This window comes from Rhinoderma darwinii, chromosome 7, assembly GCF_050947455.1.
Source record: "Rhinoderma darwinii isolate aRhiDar2 chromosome 7, aRhiDar2.hap1, whole genome shotgun sequence".
Classification (NCBI taxonomy): Eukaryota; Metazoa; Chordata; class Amphibia; order Anura; family Rhinodermatidae; genus Rhinoderma; species Rhinoderma darwinii.
Window position 1 is genome coordinate 45,544,313 of NC_134693.1, and position 17,321 is coordinate 45,561,633.

General features: G+C 40.8%; 1 protein-coding gene across 6 annotated transcripts in view; it reads right to left on the minus strand.

Moving 5' to 3' along the window:
- Positions 1 to 2,116: 2,116 nt before the first annotated feature.
- Positions 2,117 to 17,321, minus strand: part of PRRC2C (proline rich coiled-coil 2C) — an 88,263-nt gene continuing 73,058 nt past the window's right edge. For 4 of the 6 annotated variants that reach the window (XM_075833306.1, XM_075833304.1, XM_075833301.1 and 1 more), the window contains exons 27-35: positions 17,167 to 17,288; positions 16,587 to 16,705; positions 16,229 to 16,460; positions 16,036 to 16,137; positions 12,666 to 12,860; positions 10,696 to 10,802; positions 9,837 to 9,972; positions 5,681 to 5,896; positions 2,117 to 4,126 (exon numbers count right to left, since the gene is read on the minus strand). In XM_075833306.1, the coding sequence (XP_075689421.1) occupies positions 3,848 to 4,126; positions 5,681 to 5,896; positions 9,837 to 9,972; positions 10,696 to 10,802; positions 12,666 to 12,860; positions 16,036 to 16,137; positions 16,229 to 16,460; positions 16,587 to 16,705; positions 17,167 to 17,288 (1,508 nt within the window). In that variant the 3' untranslated portion in view covers positions 2,117 to 3,847. The other 2 variants (XM_075833305.1, XM_075833307.1) reach the window with 2 other exon arrangements.

Sequence of the window (17,321 nt, forward strand, 5' to 3'; positions counted from 1 at the left end):
ATATCCCTGATTTACTTTTATTAAGAGAGTTTAGGTCCACAGAAGAGTGACCCTGCTTCGTATAGCGTATATATGCACTAGAGAATAAAAATTGTTTGCTAAGGAAAACAAGGCACCTTTTTCTCTGAGGCAGTTAAAATGCTCCCCGGCCTTCTTACCGCCGTATTTCTTTAAAATTTTATTTTCTTATCTAGAATCCGGATACTTACTAGTCACCAGCAGCTGAGGATATTTCCCATTTTCCTCACAGACCACATCGAAGGAGCTTTATGCATTACTACTGTTCTAATATGCTGTGTGAACTAGGTCTTACACTTCACTGAAACTGTAGCTAAACACGAGCACTTCAACTGCTTAGTTCTAGCGATTGGTGAGGGTCTCAGTGCTCGAACCCCCACCAATCCAAACTTCTGACATGTCACTATGACATGTCAGAAGTTTGCCAAACGTTTAGCTACACTTTAAGGTGTAGAGTGCACCCCTATGATCAAGTCTGTAAATTCACCTTCGGCCAAAGGTGTTGTCTGGTTTCAGAAAAGTAATGATATTTTTTGTATATTTAAAATATATATGACTTTTCAATACACTTTGTATTAATTCCTGGTGCTTTTAACCCCTTCCCGACCTAAACAACGTTCAGATTTTCATTTTCGTCTTTTCCTCCCCACATTCCAGAAGCCATAGCGTCTTTATTTTTCCGTCGATATAGTACTATGGGGGCTTGATTTTTGCGGGACGAGTTGTAGTTTTGCGTAGCACCATTTATTTTGCCGTATAATGTAATAGGAAACAGGGGAAAAATTATTTGTGGGGTAGAAAATGAAAAAAAAACCAGCGATTCCTCCATGTTTTTTTTGCGCGACGTTTTTACGGAATTCACTGTACAATTAAAACAACATGTTAACTTTATTCTGCGGGTCAATACAATTACGGCGATACCAAATATGTATAGTTTTCTATATTTTACAACTTTTACAATTAAAAACCTAAGTGTAAAAATGAAAATTTATTTTGCGTCGCCAAATTCCGAGAGCCATAACTTTTTTATTTTTCCGTCGATTAAGTGGTATCAGGGCTTATTTTTCACGGGATAAGCTGTAGTTTTTAATAATACCATTTTGGTGTAAATGCGACGGTTTGATCACTTTTTATGAGAGATTAGGTGACCAAAAAATAGAGATTCTGGCGTTTACAATATTTTATTTTTTTTACAGCATTCACCGTGCGGGTTAAATAATGATATATTGTAATAGTTCAGACTTTTACGGACGCGGCGATATCAATTATGTATATTTATTTATTATGCTCTACACAAAAAAAAACAACTTTATTTAACTAATTGTTACTTTTTTTATTAGTCCCCCTAGGGAACTTCAACCAGCGATCGTTAGATCACTTGTACGATATACTGCAATACTAATGTATTGCAGTATATCGTGATTCTGACAGGCATCTATTAAGCCCTGCCAAAGATGGCGGACCTGGGGGTCTTCATTAGGCCCCCAGGCAGCTATAGCAACCATCGCCCCCCCCCCCACGTGATTGCGTTGCGGAGGGCGCGATGAGCTGTTAGAGGGGGTCGCCCCCCTCTTTCTCACGATTTAAATGCTGCGGTTGGTATTGATCGTGGCATATAACTAGTTAAACTAGCGGGATCGCGCTCAAGCTAGTTACTCTGAAGTGTCGGCTGTAACATACACTGCGTGAGCCCCTTCCCGGCTATGACGTAACTGTATGTCGGGAAGGGGTTAAAATTCTCAGTTTGTTGTTATCCAGTAGGAACATTTATTGTTGACTTCCAGGGGAGAAGATGGACACAGGTGCACGGCTTGTTAGTAGACACAGATCTGATACATACTGTAACGAGCCGTGCACCTGTGTGTCCATCACATGATCATAGACAGTCATTGTTTACTTCTAGTGAGTAAACTTCTAACAACAAGCAGAGATCTTGAAAAAAGTGAGGAACTAATACAGCAATTGTATTGAAAAATCGTATAACTTAATTATACAAAAAGATTACATAAATTTTTTGAAACCAGACAACCCTTCTCAACATTTTATTTTCCGCAAGAGGAAAAAAAAAAAAACATTCATGCATGACAAGCAGCAATGCTTATTTATTTAGAGAATACTTTATTAGTTCCTGTAATCAAACCTGGATAAAGTAAAGACCTTACATATTTTCATACAATGTATTTCTCTTTTTCCTTCCCTCTCTCTCTACAGAGCAGCGCCAAGATTGGCTGTAAATTCTGTACAAAGCTAAAGGGATGTGTGGGAAACCTATACTATACTATACCCATTCTTTAATTGCAAAAAGATGACAAAACTGCTAAAAAGAAAAAAAACCTGTATATTTATTTATATATATATATATTTATATTAAAAGAGAAAAAAAATACAACTAAACTGCAGCTCGCTGTCTGCAACTATTCTGTACAGCAGGCCAAGTGACAATTATGCAATGACTTTTGGGTAGTATTGAAACATTTCAGTTAGAAACAGAAATTCAAATCCTAAATGGAAATGACTGGGAATACAAGTAGTAACAGTCCGTACGAGTGGCTAACCACTGTAAATAGTTTTATAAAAAGGGGAGATACCCCATAATGACTGACCCACAAATAGTGTATAATGTCCCTTTTATCTGAATTCCTTTCTTATTCTGTTTAGGCAGATTTTAAGCATACACCAATAAGTCTTAAATTCGGAGAACTTCTCATCAGGTTTTTCTTTTATATAGCTATTGAAAAAAAACCAAACAAAAAAAAACAAAAAAACACACAACAAAAAAAACAAACCAAAAGCAAAACCATTATATTGGGCAAAATATTTTTTTTTCTTTAAGTTTAATAAGAACACCTTTACCACAACATAGCTGCATTTACAAGATATCTTATAATGTACAGTTTTGTCTTGTCAACAGAAGTACCCTCCTGCTTTCCTATTTATATATAAAAAAAAGTTGCTGTATAAAGTGATGTCACTTTAAAAAGGAAAAAAAAAAACGTCACAGAGGTTAGATCTTAAAAGGTACAGTATAGACTGATATTGTTGAAATGACAGCAGCAACATTGGCATGGTTTCAATTTTTCTACCATAGCACGGTTTGGAGAAATAAAATGAAGCTAGGTCTTTTTCTACACCACAGACCATATATATATATATATATCTATTTATATCCTCAGACTGCCTCAGGGGAAAAAATACAGGAGCTCAATGCCTTGATCTTCACTCGCCACCTGTAAGACCTCATGCACCCCCGATTCCTAATGTTAATAATTGCCTGATAGCATTTCAAGAGAATTTTTTTTTTTTTAATCAAGGGCACAACATACACGCACACACCGAAGAGCCAAATATTGGGAGAGCAAACACTGAGTGAGACAAAGCCAACTATGTAACCCTAAACAAGACCATAAAGCGTGTTTGGGTGTACATATATGATCGAGTTGCACTTTAGCGCACTCTGGTTTAGAGAGGTTATTGAGAATAACTGCAGGGTAGTGTTTCTAATCCACCATACAGTGCGAGCTTTTCCGCGTGGTATACAGTGTTTTACACTGAAAATTCTAAAACTGTCAGCATTACGCTGCACTCGCTAGTCAGATAAACCTAGTAGAAACTAGAAGACTCCAAAGCCGTCTGAGCAGTGTCTTCTACGTTTTACGTCTTGAAATGCTGATCGGATCGATAGACGCTATTCTGATCCGTGTGGTTAACTAAACTTGCCGATTCCATTTCCTAATTTTAGATCAGCTGCTGCATTTTTCAGTAAAGAAATCAATTCTTATCTATACACTTAAGTGTAGTGCTTAGAACGCAACGACCCGCCTAGCTGTCCCTATGATTTTGTGTCTTCTGTTTTGATGGCTTGAGGTTTAATTGGTCCAGTTCTGATGGGTTTTGTGGTGGTCGGCATCGTAGTTTGAGGCAAGACCGCCGAGATCTCTTCGACCTTCTCCTGTGAGACCATAGAGGGCTCGGTTATGGGGTCTAATGGCTTCGAAGGGCCGCATGCAGTTTTCTGAGGTTTGGGGATCACAGGTTTGCTCTGTTGATGTTGTTGCTGCTGTTCAAAGAAGCGATGTGTCGACTGAATGACCTCTGCTCTCTGTTTTGCCTTAAGGGAAAGGAAAAGAAAGAAAAGGGAAAAAAAGACGTGTCCCATAAATTAAGATGTGTCAAGGCATATTCACTTGTTTCATTAGACCGCTTTTCTGCAATTCTGAAAGTAAAAACATTAACATCAAGAGTTAATAATTAAGATTATACAGTATAACTTTAGGAAATGGTTTACTATTGTACATATTTGCCCCCACATCCCCCCCCCAGTATTTAGCATATACGCCAGGAAAAGCTTTGAAAGTAAAGTTAAACGTAAGCTGTGACGGATTCCTAACAGCTGCATCCGTCACCCATAGACTACCATGGGATACATCCAACACAGACTTTATGAACTATCACGACATATGCGTTAAATGCCAGAATAGTATATGGATGCCAGATGCCACTGTTAGGCATCCGTCACAGGTATCGGTCATCCAAAACTTTTATGACATCCATTTAAAACTATTGAAAAGCTCATGACTTATATACATTTAACGGATGCCTGTGACGTACAGTGGCATAAAAAAAACACTTTGGAGCCTATGGGTGACGTATACGTTTAATTTGCAGGATCCAGTTGCGTAGAATGGCTACTACGCTATTCTATACTAGCAGAAAAGAGTATATCTATGTATACCTGCCTGCGGCCAAAAGGACCATCTCTTAACTAATGGAGCCCTAGTCGGGAGCTTTCCTGGAATACACGCTAAACGTACATTACAAACATGGTATCAACAGGGCCTTTGTTCGTTACAATACCCAAATCAAATCCCCACAAAAATTTCTGGGGAGTGAAATACTAAATATTTTGCTTCTAATTACTTTACAGGCAGACTGCAGTATGTGCCGCTAAAGGCCCTGCACTAACAAAATATAGCTACGTTTTAATATTCTGATAGAGGGACAGTCGGCAGCCTGCCCTTAAAGCAATATAAAGGAAATATTTGTGAATTACACATTAAAGGTCTCATAAGGATTACCCTTTGAAAAAAAGACAGGCCGTGCAGCGATTCCTTGTTATGGTCAGGGAAGCCGCCTCTCGCCAGTCAGAAATGTATCATTACATGCCAGCCATTCTTATTAACGGCCATCCATAGAACACATGGACAAGCCGGTGCACTAGAGTGGGCGCCACACAAACAGCAGCTCTATGTTCTCGCTCAGAGGGGAGTCTTGAGAAGGGGAAATCAACCATGACGTCCGCATGTGGACAGGAGACGTCTTTATGAGACCACTCCTATAAAGACAACATAGGACTTATGCTAGCTTTAGAAAACGTCAGGGCCTCTAGCCACCGCATTTATGTATGTAGCCATTTCCTGTAAAAGTGTGTAAACAGCCTACTAATCTATGTTTCTCCATATAGCTTTCAGTAAATTAGCGGTGGTGGATCATGTGATGATTCAGTAGATATTTCAACAATCAATACATTTAGAAAAGTTTTGTAGCAGGATTTTTTTTTTGCATTTAATTCACATAATCGTGCTCAACTGTATTTAGAAATGGAGCATTTATGATTTTCAAAACTACATGGCACATACAATCTCATTCCAGAAACCAAACTGACCTTCAGATCCTGTTCTGCCTTTATAGCGGCATTAACTCGCACACTAGAAGGTGGAATAGGAGGGGCTCGGGACACATGGTGAAGGCGCGGATGGTTCATTAAGCCTGTGGGCATCTGGCTGGTCATTTGGATGGGTGGACGCTGAACAGGAGGCTGGAACGTGTTTGGATGTGGTCCTCGGACCATTGGTGGAACCAGATTAGGCTGGGAAAGTATCTGAAAACGAGAAAAAGTTAATTTATCTTATTTCGGCATGTAATATTACGAAAGTAAGATCTTTTCTTTGACAACCTTAAACTTCTGGTCTCAGAAGACCAGTCTTTTCCATAAGCCATATTAGAACATATGCCATCCCTGCTTAATAAGCCACTTACAAAGAGGTCGGTGGTCCCAGCCCACTCTTGTATTAAATGGTCTGCCAATCATTTGCCATACACTTCCCTTAGTACATGGATACATGGCTGGCTGGAGCGTCTACTGGAGATAACAGATGATTGCCGGGGCTTTCTAAAGTTTTTGGTTTCATATCCATTCATAGCTGCTATTTTGTTATACAGGAAAGGACTACCAGGCTCTTGTGAGGACACCCTGCCAAGCCACCAAGACTCCTGTAACAGGGAAAAATACGGGAACTGCAGTGACAAACTTCAGGTTTTGAGCAGAGTTAGGGTCCTAGGTACACGGCTCGACGTGGGCCGTCTAAACGAGCGCCTATCAACGCTTGCATCCTCCTTTCACACACAGCAATGATTACTTATGTATAGGGACGCTCGATCGTTACTCCGATTGATCATCCCCGTACATTTTTATCATGTCAGCAGCGCATCTCCCTTATTACACAGGGTGATGTGTTGCAGACGATTTGAAATTCTCCATAGAAGAGCAGATCAGCCGATGAACGATAATTTGCTCGTTGATAAGCGGATCGGTGCCCTGAAAACACAGGGCAATGATCGGGAGCGAGCATTCATATGAACGCTCATGTGCCCAATCATTGGCTCGTGTAATAGGGGCTTTAGGAGCAAGTAGCTGCTACTTTACAATCTAGTAAGAAAACATTGATACAACTCACAAGTGTCATAAAAAGTTACACAACTGTTTTGTGTAAAAGATGCAAAATGTGATTGTTGCATCACAACTGAAATGCAATAGACACTGCACCACTGGCCTCATTCACTTTCCACACGTGGGATTCCAGTAATTAACAAAGGCATACATATTTATGTAAATTCAACAAATCAGTCACCATCCACTAACACTTACTGCCTAAACTGCTATTTTGCAGTTGTATGTCCAGTTAATTTAATTTGAGAAAAATTCACTATGTAAGCATCTTATTAATCCCCTGGGCAGCCTGTAGCCAGTATAAAAGATGTAGATGGTCTTCCCATATGTGTCCATATATCAGGAAATGTATTTGACTAAATCTTATGCAAATATTATAATTACACGTAGCTCAGTCCTCTTGTAATAGGTTACTGGGTGGAAGCTGTGTGTCCCGATGAACTCTAGAAGAAAAGGATTTTGCTCGGGTCATTGGGGGACACAGGAAACTTCCTAAAGCAAAACATGGGGGAGTAGTGGGAGGCATCTAAAGATGCAACAAGTGTGCACCATGTAAAGCAAAGGGTAGGTTACATGTGGCGGATATGCTGCAAATATTCTGTCCGGATTTGTGGGTCGAAAACCTGCAGCATATTACAGTAGCAGCAAAGTGGATAAGATTTAAGAAATCTCATCCACACTGTGGAAAACTTTCACGTGGGGTAAAATTCAAGTGAAAAATCGCAACAAAAAATTGCAAATTCGAAGCGAATTCTGCAGATGTATATCCGGCAAAATCTTCCTTCCTGTGTAGACGTACCATTAATGGAGAGAAAGGAAGACCAGGTAGCGACTCTGCACATCTGCTCAATGGTGTACATCCACAAGGCCCCCATGCTCCTGCAGAATGTATCATGACACGGAACGGGTTTCCTGAGGCCGTCTGGGAAACGTAGAAACAAATGGCTGTAACCACATCCAGATAATTTTAGGAAAGAAGAACAGTATGCTCCAGCAGATGGGAGACGACAGAATGAAGAGGTCAGTTCAGACACCCTATGTAAGGAAGTGGTGCCCGCTGTAAAACCACCTTCCAGGAGAAGTTAGGAATGAAAGCTCAAAAAAGATGAGTGCAGAGCACTAAGGACCGAGCTTAGGTGCCAACAAAGAGTAGAGTGCTGGTAAGAAGGGGCTGTGTGGACAATCCCCTTGCAAAAGGATCACAAGTCCTGTTTGAAAGAGGACAGAGCGCGAAAAAAAGACTGTAAAGAGAACTTAGGCCCAGGCCACGTTTCAGACACCCTTGGAGGAAAAATTCAGACACTTAATGAAAAAAAAAGGAGAGAAAAAAGTAATCACATACCCCACACCTGCGTAAAAGAGGGGTTTCCAGGTCCTATTTTAAATTCGGGAAGTGTCCCTGGCCGTAGTCACGGTCTTGACAGACTTGAGAAGCTGCAGAGCTTTAGGACGGCAGAGCGAACATAGATGCTACTGGAAGATTGGTTCCCAGAAAAAGCAGATTGTCTGAGCGACAGAGGGATGGAAACCTCTGTCAGAAGATAGACCATGTTGGCGTACAGTGCCTGTCGGGGCTACCTGAATTGATGGGATGTCTTCAGATATGATGCGTCTGCGGATCCTGGGAAGAAAGGTCAGGAAAGAGAAGATATACAGAAGATTGTATCAGTACCAGGGAGGAACAAGTGTGCCCACTGCCTGCGCTAGAGGATCCCACGCAGGTCCACGACTGGAGTCTTCCAACTGGTACACAGTTGGTCAAACAAATCCGGTTGCAGAAACTGCGCTCCTTGGCTTTTGTACTCTGCACTGAGGAAGTCTGCTATCCAGTTATCTGCTCCGAGTATGTGGACTGTAGAAAAAGCCGGTACTTGATTCTCCGCCCATGACAGGAACCAGGCTGCGAGTTGAGTCTTGATGGTTCAGGAGTCCAACGGAGGAGGGATAGGTAGAGAAATGTTTTTTCAAGTGACCGAATTCCTTGCAACATCAACCCTGAAGACTTACGTCGGTTGGGAGGATCAGACAGCAGAGCGGAAGGAGTGAGCCTAAAGTGTGGTCGGATAAAAGACATATCACTGAAGTGTGCAACACACGTTCCTGAGAATCAGGATGGGACGGTTTAGCGAGGACCGGATCAATACAGAATGACAAAATCATCCTTTCGAGTGGGCGAGAGAGAAACCGAGCATAAGGGATGGTCTGGATTGATGAATACATGAAGTTCACCACCTGCCTGTAGGAACAAAGGGCTGTCCAAGGTGTTTGCCCAGAAAGGAGGAGACCAAGATGACGTCCAGATAGGGAATCACCAAAAACACCCAATGGACCAGAGAATGGACGCGACTGTGGATAGTAGTTTGAAGCCACGAGCAGCGGCCACCAGGCCGAAAGGAAGAGCTACAATTTATAAGGGTGACTGAGGCATATTAAAATGTGGAAAAGTGCATCCCTTATATCCACGAAGGAGAGGAAATCACCCTGTGGCATGGTGGTCATCACTGTCCTTAAAAACTCCACCTGAAAAAAGCCGCACTCTGAACTAGTGGTTAAGACCTTGAGATAAAGGGTAGAGCGAGACCGGGTCAATCGTAGTCCTTATACGATTGCTGCCTCCAGGATTTGAGACACGTTCCATGGAGGTAGCTAATCGGCGAGATGACAACCAGGATACCCATCATGACTGGAAAACCTAAGGCTCGTTCGCAGCTGCAGACAAGGAATAAACCCAATTTTGGTAAAGTTATATTCGAGCGAGTAGTGCCTGCTTTTGTGATGTGGCGAGGCCACAGATGTCGGTTTTGGGGTCAGGCATGCAGGGCAGTTCCAGCTGATTGCAGGTAGTTGATGTGGCCACAGGTTGGTGGGAAAAAGGTTCTCCACCAGGCCGTCAAAACAGTAGGAGGGATAGTAGCCTAGTAAGAAGTGAAGCAGGAGACAACATTTTAAATCGCAGTGAACGGTCTTTTTTTTTTTTTTTTTTTAAACAATCCCAGACAACTCCTTTAACAATTACAAGTTAAACGAGAAATCAGGAAGTGTACAGTACAGAAAAAAATTCAACTCATGTTTAACATTTTTGAATGGTTACCTGATGAGGGAACTGTGGTGTGGGGAACGGCGGTTGACCAATTCTTACACTGGATGCTGCTGAGGGATATTGATGCTTCTGGTAAACCAAGCTGTTCATCTTACTTGACTGGCTACTGGGACTAGTTGAACTGGTCCTACAGATACACAGAAAGAATGGACTATAATACAGGCTGTAACTCAGGATCTGTACAAGTAATGGAATGTATTCAATAGTTTTTTTTTATGTAGACTAGATTGATGTATACACTGTAAAATGGTGTTCAATGGTGGACAGACTGTGAAAGTGGGGGCCCGTTTTATTTGTTAACCCATTAGCCCCTCAATAAATTTATTTCTAAATATATATGTTCCGGTTAGGGGTATCCCGACATCCTCTACGTCCTCCTGGCATCCGCTACGGCAGCATTCAAGTTCAGAATGTGAGAGATCGCGTTCAGTCTCAAAGAACGCTAACTCTTGTATTAATATAGCAATTACCGATCAGTAAGAACTAAATCAGCAGTTACCGATCATTAAGTGCTTCATTAATACAGCAGCTAGCGTTCGAGAGAGAACCAGCGAGATCGTGAATTTTAGCGGTGATACTCCCGTGGGGTATGCCGGGATACCACTACCCATAAGTTAGGGAGCAGACTCCTGCAAGGCTTATTTGCATAGTGAAAGTACACTTATAGTGTGGATATGTTTGCATTTTTTTTTTAAATAAAATTTAGAAAATGATTTCTTAAGGGGCTAATGGGTTATAAAATAAAACAGGTCCTCCTTTTACAATAGGTACACTTTACAGAAAACAAAAAAACACCAACACATGATGTGTGCGCTGCAACAATTATATGCCAAAATACAATTAAGCTTACCGAAAAGGACTGGAAGTCGGTGTGGTGCTTCTTCCAGCTACAGGTGGGGTGCCAGGCTTGACATGGTCTAAACCACTGCAATAAGGCTTAAGATCTAGATCAGTCATCTATACAGGGAGACAAATTCAGATTAATACAAATAAATCAATTGCAATAGATTAAAATACATTTTACTGTAAACAATCCAATTATAGAAGGTTCTAACTAAATCCGAATTCTGGTGAACTTTTTAACTTTCAGCTGCTGTATTCCTACACGCCACAACTCAAAAAATATATGTTAAAACAAAGCAGTTATGAGTCTTTACAACTATAGTTGGTGCAATTAAGTGAGCATGGCAAAGTCAAAGACAGAGCCAGCCAATAGAGTAAAACGGTAAAAAAATAAAACAATGAAGGCAAGCCCTAAATAGCGGTAAAAAGATGTGTAAATTAAAGGGGTGGTAAAAAAAAAAAAAAGGGAACCGTTTTTCTAGAAACCGCGCCGCTGGTCCATGGGTTGTGTCTTGTATTGTAGCTCACCTAGATTTACTTGAATGGTGATCAGCTGCAATACCAGACAGCAACTTCACAAGTGTGGTGCGGTTTCAGGGGGGACAGGGGACCCCTTTTTCTAACAGCCTCTGACACTAACTGCACAGTGTAAATGTTAAGTCTCAGCTGTTTAGTAATGTGGATCATTTACAGCACTTTTTAAGGCTTTTAAACCTTGTTACCTAAGCAAAAAATCCAGTCTATCAATTCCTTCCCCAAGCTACATTATGCTATAAACAGGAAGTATTAAAATGTATCACCTCCAGCAATGAGAATCAAGCACTTAACTGATCGGAGCAATACACCAGTATTCATTTGTCACATTGTGTTAATTTAAAGAGAACATGTTGAACATTGCGTCCGATCTGCAACATGTTATAGAGCAGGGGGAGTTAAATAGAATAATAGTTTTGTGTGAAAAGATTGCATTGTATTCATTTAAATCTCCACGCATTCTAGGCTTAGTAGTCAGTCCCGTGGGCGGTCCCACTCTGTGATTGACAGCCATCTCTGTACACACACATACAGGAATTCTAATCACTGAGTAGGACCGCCCACGGGGCTACTAAGCCTAGAATGAGCAGACGTTTAAATGAATACAAGTTTTGCTGAATCTTTTCACACATTATATCAGTCTACTCAACTTCTACTGCTCTATCCTTAGGATAGGAGACACTAAGCTCTTCCCCCCCCCTTGTTTTTTTTTAAGGAAAAGTGAGCAATGATCCAAAAAAAAAATAAAAAAAAAATAAAATAATGGAGGATAAAATGGAAAAATGCAAAACAGCATTAAAAATGAATGAAACTGCCGGTATAAACAGGCTTCAACACTAGCAACCAAATATTATAAGAGCATTACAAAGGCCTCAACTACTAGATTAGATTGCAGAATGGTAAACCATAATCCCTGCTTCTTATCACCTGCTCAAACAAATAATATATTTAAATCTCAGATGCAATTACCTGAGATTTAAAGGCTATGTACACCTTTGAAAAAAATGCTTTGTTTTTTTTTAAAACTGTGCATCACTGCGATTGGTGCAAATTCCTAAATACATTTTATTAAAAATTATTTTTTCTTTTAGAGATACAGCTGCTTTGTGTTCTCTATACAGAGCAGCTGTATTGTTCGCTAAAACCTTAATCAGTCAGCTCCGCGGGACTGACTGGTTCAGTGAAAGTGCCTCCTGCGTGTCGGACATGCAGGATCCCCCTCTTATCGATCACATCTAAGTTATGTACTTAGATGTGATCGATATCAGCTCGATCCTGCGTGTCAGAGACATGCAGGAACCGCTGACACTGAACCAGTCAGTCCCGCTTTCAACACAATATCAACAAAAAAAGTTAATTTAAAAAAACGGTACTTCCTTAAATACGTAGATCGACTTTTTTTTTTTAATCACCCAAATGCAAAGAGAAAAATTCAGTTATCACCTTGCCAGTGATCATTCCATGCGGATTGCCAGAAGGGATTAGGCCACGGTAAGCCTGGCTCACTTGGCCAGTTCTAGAAAGATTCTGATGTTGACCTTGAGGTTGCAGGGCTTGAGATAAAGCAATGAGGGGCTGTCCCACAGTAGAACCAAAACTGGACAAGGACAGCTGTGATCCTTGCAAAGGTCCCGTCATCTGGAAGTACAAGGTTAATATAATCTCACTAATACATGAATACACTTCTCAGTCATTGCATTATCACAGGCAGGATTACAATGAAACCTAACACCGATTTAGAGAACAGTCAATGGTATGTCCATCACCATTGACAATAGGTGATGGACACAGCCCCCCTCCCAATGACATCTGCATGGGTCACAGAGCATGCTTAGAAAACTCTCCCATGGAAGTCAATAGGTTCCCTCATAGGGTCCACGTGGATGCTGTAAAGCATATCTCTAAATGCTGTAAGGCAAGATTGCTGCCCCCATAATCATGTACAGAAAATAGAATAAAATATACACCAAAAAATAAAAAACAGTTTAGAAAAATAGATTAGGTTTAACTATCTGGTTTCAATAAGTAAAACAAACATAGGTGATAAACTGCCTTTAATGGATAAATTAAGGGGTAATGCAATGTTTTTTTTGATTATGCTACCTTGTAGTGAGAATAGCTTACAAATATCAAAGTCAATTTCAAATCTCACAAGAAAATTAATTCTAGTTTCATTTGTAAAGAAATCAATATTGGAATATTAGTGTGATTCTTGAGCATGCTTTCTTCACTACAATGTTCTGATTTGAAAAATGTATTTAGGAAAAAAACAGCAGTAGTAGAGCACACGTGTGAGGGTGCATGATACACTCAAAGGAAACATAAGAAACCTTGCTCAAAACATACACTATACAGCCAAAAATATGTGGAGACACCACCTAATTATGGAGTTTAGGTGTTTCAGCTACACAGATTGCAAATGGTGCATAAAATCAAGCACACAGCCATGTAATCTCCATAGACAGTCAACGGTGGTAGTCGTAGAAGTAGTAGTATAGGTTGTACCAAACAGCTAAAAGACTTTAAACATGGCACTGCCATAGGATGCCACCTGCAACATTCAACCGTAAGGCCGTGTTCACAAGGCGCTAAAACCCCCCACACGCATAAACGCGTCAAAAACGCTACAAAGCACTTTTTAAAGTACAGGTGGTTTTTACCGCGTTTGGGCGCGTAATTAGGACTCCCATTGACTATGGGCATTAGGCGCGTTTAACGTGCCAAGAATTGACCAGTTTTTAAACACGCGAGTGTAAAAAAGCGCATTGTATGCACTACACTGCGGTTTCCCATTAATGTCACTGGGAAGCTTAAAGAATGCGTTTTTGACGCGTTTTGCGGCGAGTAAAACGCAGCAAACCCACGTCAAGTGCACGCAGTGTGAAGAAGGTCTAAGTGCTATTATTGTAAAGTGGAAGCGTCTAGGAGTAACAGCTCAGACACAAAGAAATAGGCCACGTAAACTCAGAGTGGGGCCACCGAGTGCTAAAGCAAAAATAATCACCTTCCTGTTGCATCACTCGCTGCAGAGATTCAATAGCACAAGTATGTCGGGAGCTTTAGGACATGGGTTTCCACAGTCCAGCGCCCAAGAGCACCTGGCACAGTGCTAAGCGTCGGTTGGAGAAGTGTTAAGCACGCTGCCACTGGAGCAGTAAAAAAATGTTCTCTGTAGTAATGAATCATATTTTACTACTGCCAGTCTGATGGACAAATCTGGGTATGGCAGATGCCAGGAGAACGCTACCTAACTAAAATGTATAGTGCTACTGTAAAAGTTGTTTGAGGTGGGATAATGGTCTAGGACTGTCTTTCAGTGTTTGAGCTAAGCTCCTTATTTACAGTGAAGGGGAATGTTATTGCTACAGCAGACAAAGACATTTTAAATAACTGTATGGTTCCCACTGTGTGGCAACAGTTTTGGGAAGGCCCTTTCTTGTATGACTGTACCCCTGTGCACAAAGCGAGGCCCATAAAAACATGGTTTGACAAATCTGGTGTGGAGAAACTCAAGTGGCCTGTACAATGCCCTGACCACAACCCCACTGAACAGGAATGATATGGAATGAGTTGGAGTGCGAATTGCGAGCCAGACCTTCATCATCCGTGCCTGACGTCACAAATGTTTTATTGACTGAAGAGGCACAAACACCCGCAGACTAGGGATGCACAAAGCATCGAAACTTCGATACGATTTCGATGCCGTGCACCCTGAAACTGTTCAATACCGTTATTTCATGTATTTCGATACTAAGCTGTGCAGCCGCACAAAGCGGACCGCAGCATTCAAGGGGAAAATGAGCAGGGGGATGCCCCTTGGATCGCGTCACATGGAATCCCTGTGACACAATTGAGGGACATATATATGGGCAGACCGCTCAGGGTCCATTGGAGGACCCCAGGGCTGTCTTACTAGATTTCCTGTTAGGGCATACTTAGGTATGTCCTAACAACTGCCTGTGTACCATCCCTAGACAGGCTAATGTACTGGCACATAGATATATGCCAGTACATTAAAGTTTAAAAATAAAAAAGTAAAAAAAGTAATGTTAAATAAAAACAAATACACATACACTTCTTACTTTCATTCACTTATTAATGTAAGACACATTCAACCTCCATAGGCCTCACATTAATAGTAATTAACCCCATCATGTACCTTACACATTAACCCAATGTTGTCTATTATGACTGAGAAACATGATGGGGTTAATTACAATTAATGTGAGGCACATTCAAAATTCATCACACCATGTGCCTCACATCAGAAAATGGAAGAACTTATTATTATTTTTTATTATTACTGTTGGCAAAGTATCCTTTTGGTATCGAAAATCGCAATACTACACAAAGTATCGGTATCGAAGTCCAAATTCTGGTATCGTGACAACCCTACCACAGACACTCCAAAATCTTTTGGAAATCGTTCACAGGAGAGTGGAAGTAGTTATAGCCGCAAAAAGGGGCTTAACTCCATTTTATATTCAACAAGCTCATATTTATGCGATTGTCTGGTGTCCACATACTTTTGGCCATATATCACAGGTTGTTTCATTAACCCCTACGGATTCCTTGGGTAAATTGGTTGTACAACATTAAACTACTATATACTTTTTCCCCAGAAACAGCGCCGCTCTTGTCAATGTGCGGTGTCTGGCATTGCAGCTCAACCTCATTCATTTGAATGGGACTGAGCTGCAATACCAGACAAAGCCCATCAAGGGCGACGCGGTTTCTTTAAAAACAAAAAGATTTTTATTTTTTTTATTCATATAATGCACAAAACAAGTTGTTAATTCTGGCCAATGCTTACCTGCTGAAGAGTTGTGGGAGACGGAGCAGTGTTGTAGAAGCTGGTCTGACTAGGTTGCTGTCCAGAATACATATTAGAAGGCTGTCCAAGCCCCTGTCGTGCCTGTGGGGATTAAGAGGTATGGAGTTGCATGTTTTAACGAAAAATAAATTGTACAAAGCACAACACTGTTCTGCGCCAATCAAATTCTTACTTGAAGAATATGTGTATCGATAAGCTGAGATCCCCCTAAGCCAGACTGACCAAGCTGGTGTTCATATAAAATTGGAATGGGTTGAGTATTGGTTGTCTGCTGATATGCAAGGCTGGACTGAGCTTTAGCAAGGTCTTGATGTTGTACTCCAGGGAAATTATGTAAGGCAGCGCCAGACAAGACAACTTGGGAAGGCTGAGACAAACTGCTCTGTAGATACGCCTGTTGTGATCTGCAGAAAGAGGACAATACCAATAGAAAGGTTGGATATTAAGTGGTCCATTTTGATCATCACTTCTCATCTACATTCTTCCATTCTGCGTACAAGTTACTAACAAGCCGGAATTCATTTTCTTACCTGTATGGCTGAAGAGAGGAAGTAAACAATTCTTGGGCTTGGGATACAGAAGGAGCAGGTCCTAAGCCAAGCTGAGCCTGGTGTTGCCCTTGAAGGGGAGCATAGATGGGGATTGGAATCTAGAAAAGCAAAAAAAGATTTGGAAATAAAAACACAAAAACTAAAACGCATGAATGTGCATTTTCAAGTTGTTCTTATACAAGATTATACAGATTATAAATGAATGCTGCTAGTCTAGTCATTTCTCATAAGAAAGTCCTTCAAACTTTCAAATGAACGATTTCACCAAATGCTTGCTAGTCAGCATCCAAACAAGTTGGAGTGGCTCCCTAACACGAGCTGCTGCCAAAAGTGACCAAGCCAGATCCCCACGTGAATAGAATGTATTCATATGCAATATCAACACTTCGGTCTATTTGCATTTTTCAAGTGGGAGATGTCCTTTGTTCCTTATTAATGGATCTTTGAATTTTTTTATTTTTTTTTCCCAAGGAGGCGATTTTTGTTTGAGTTTTTAAAACAGTTCTTTGACGTCCAAAGAACTAAGTGTCAATATGTCCAAAAGAGAAAAAGAACTCACTTGAGAGAGACCCGGCTGGAATCCTTGCTGTTGAGTTAAGGTTGGAGGAGCTAATCGTGCATGCTGAGTACTAAATAAATGACTTGTGTCCATATAGAATGCAGGAATCTGTGCGGTCGGCCCTGAGCCACAAGAAAAAAACACATTAAAAAAAT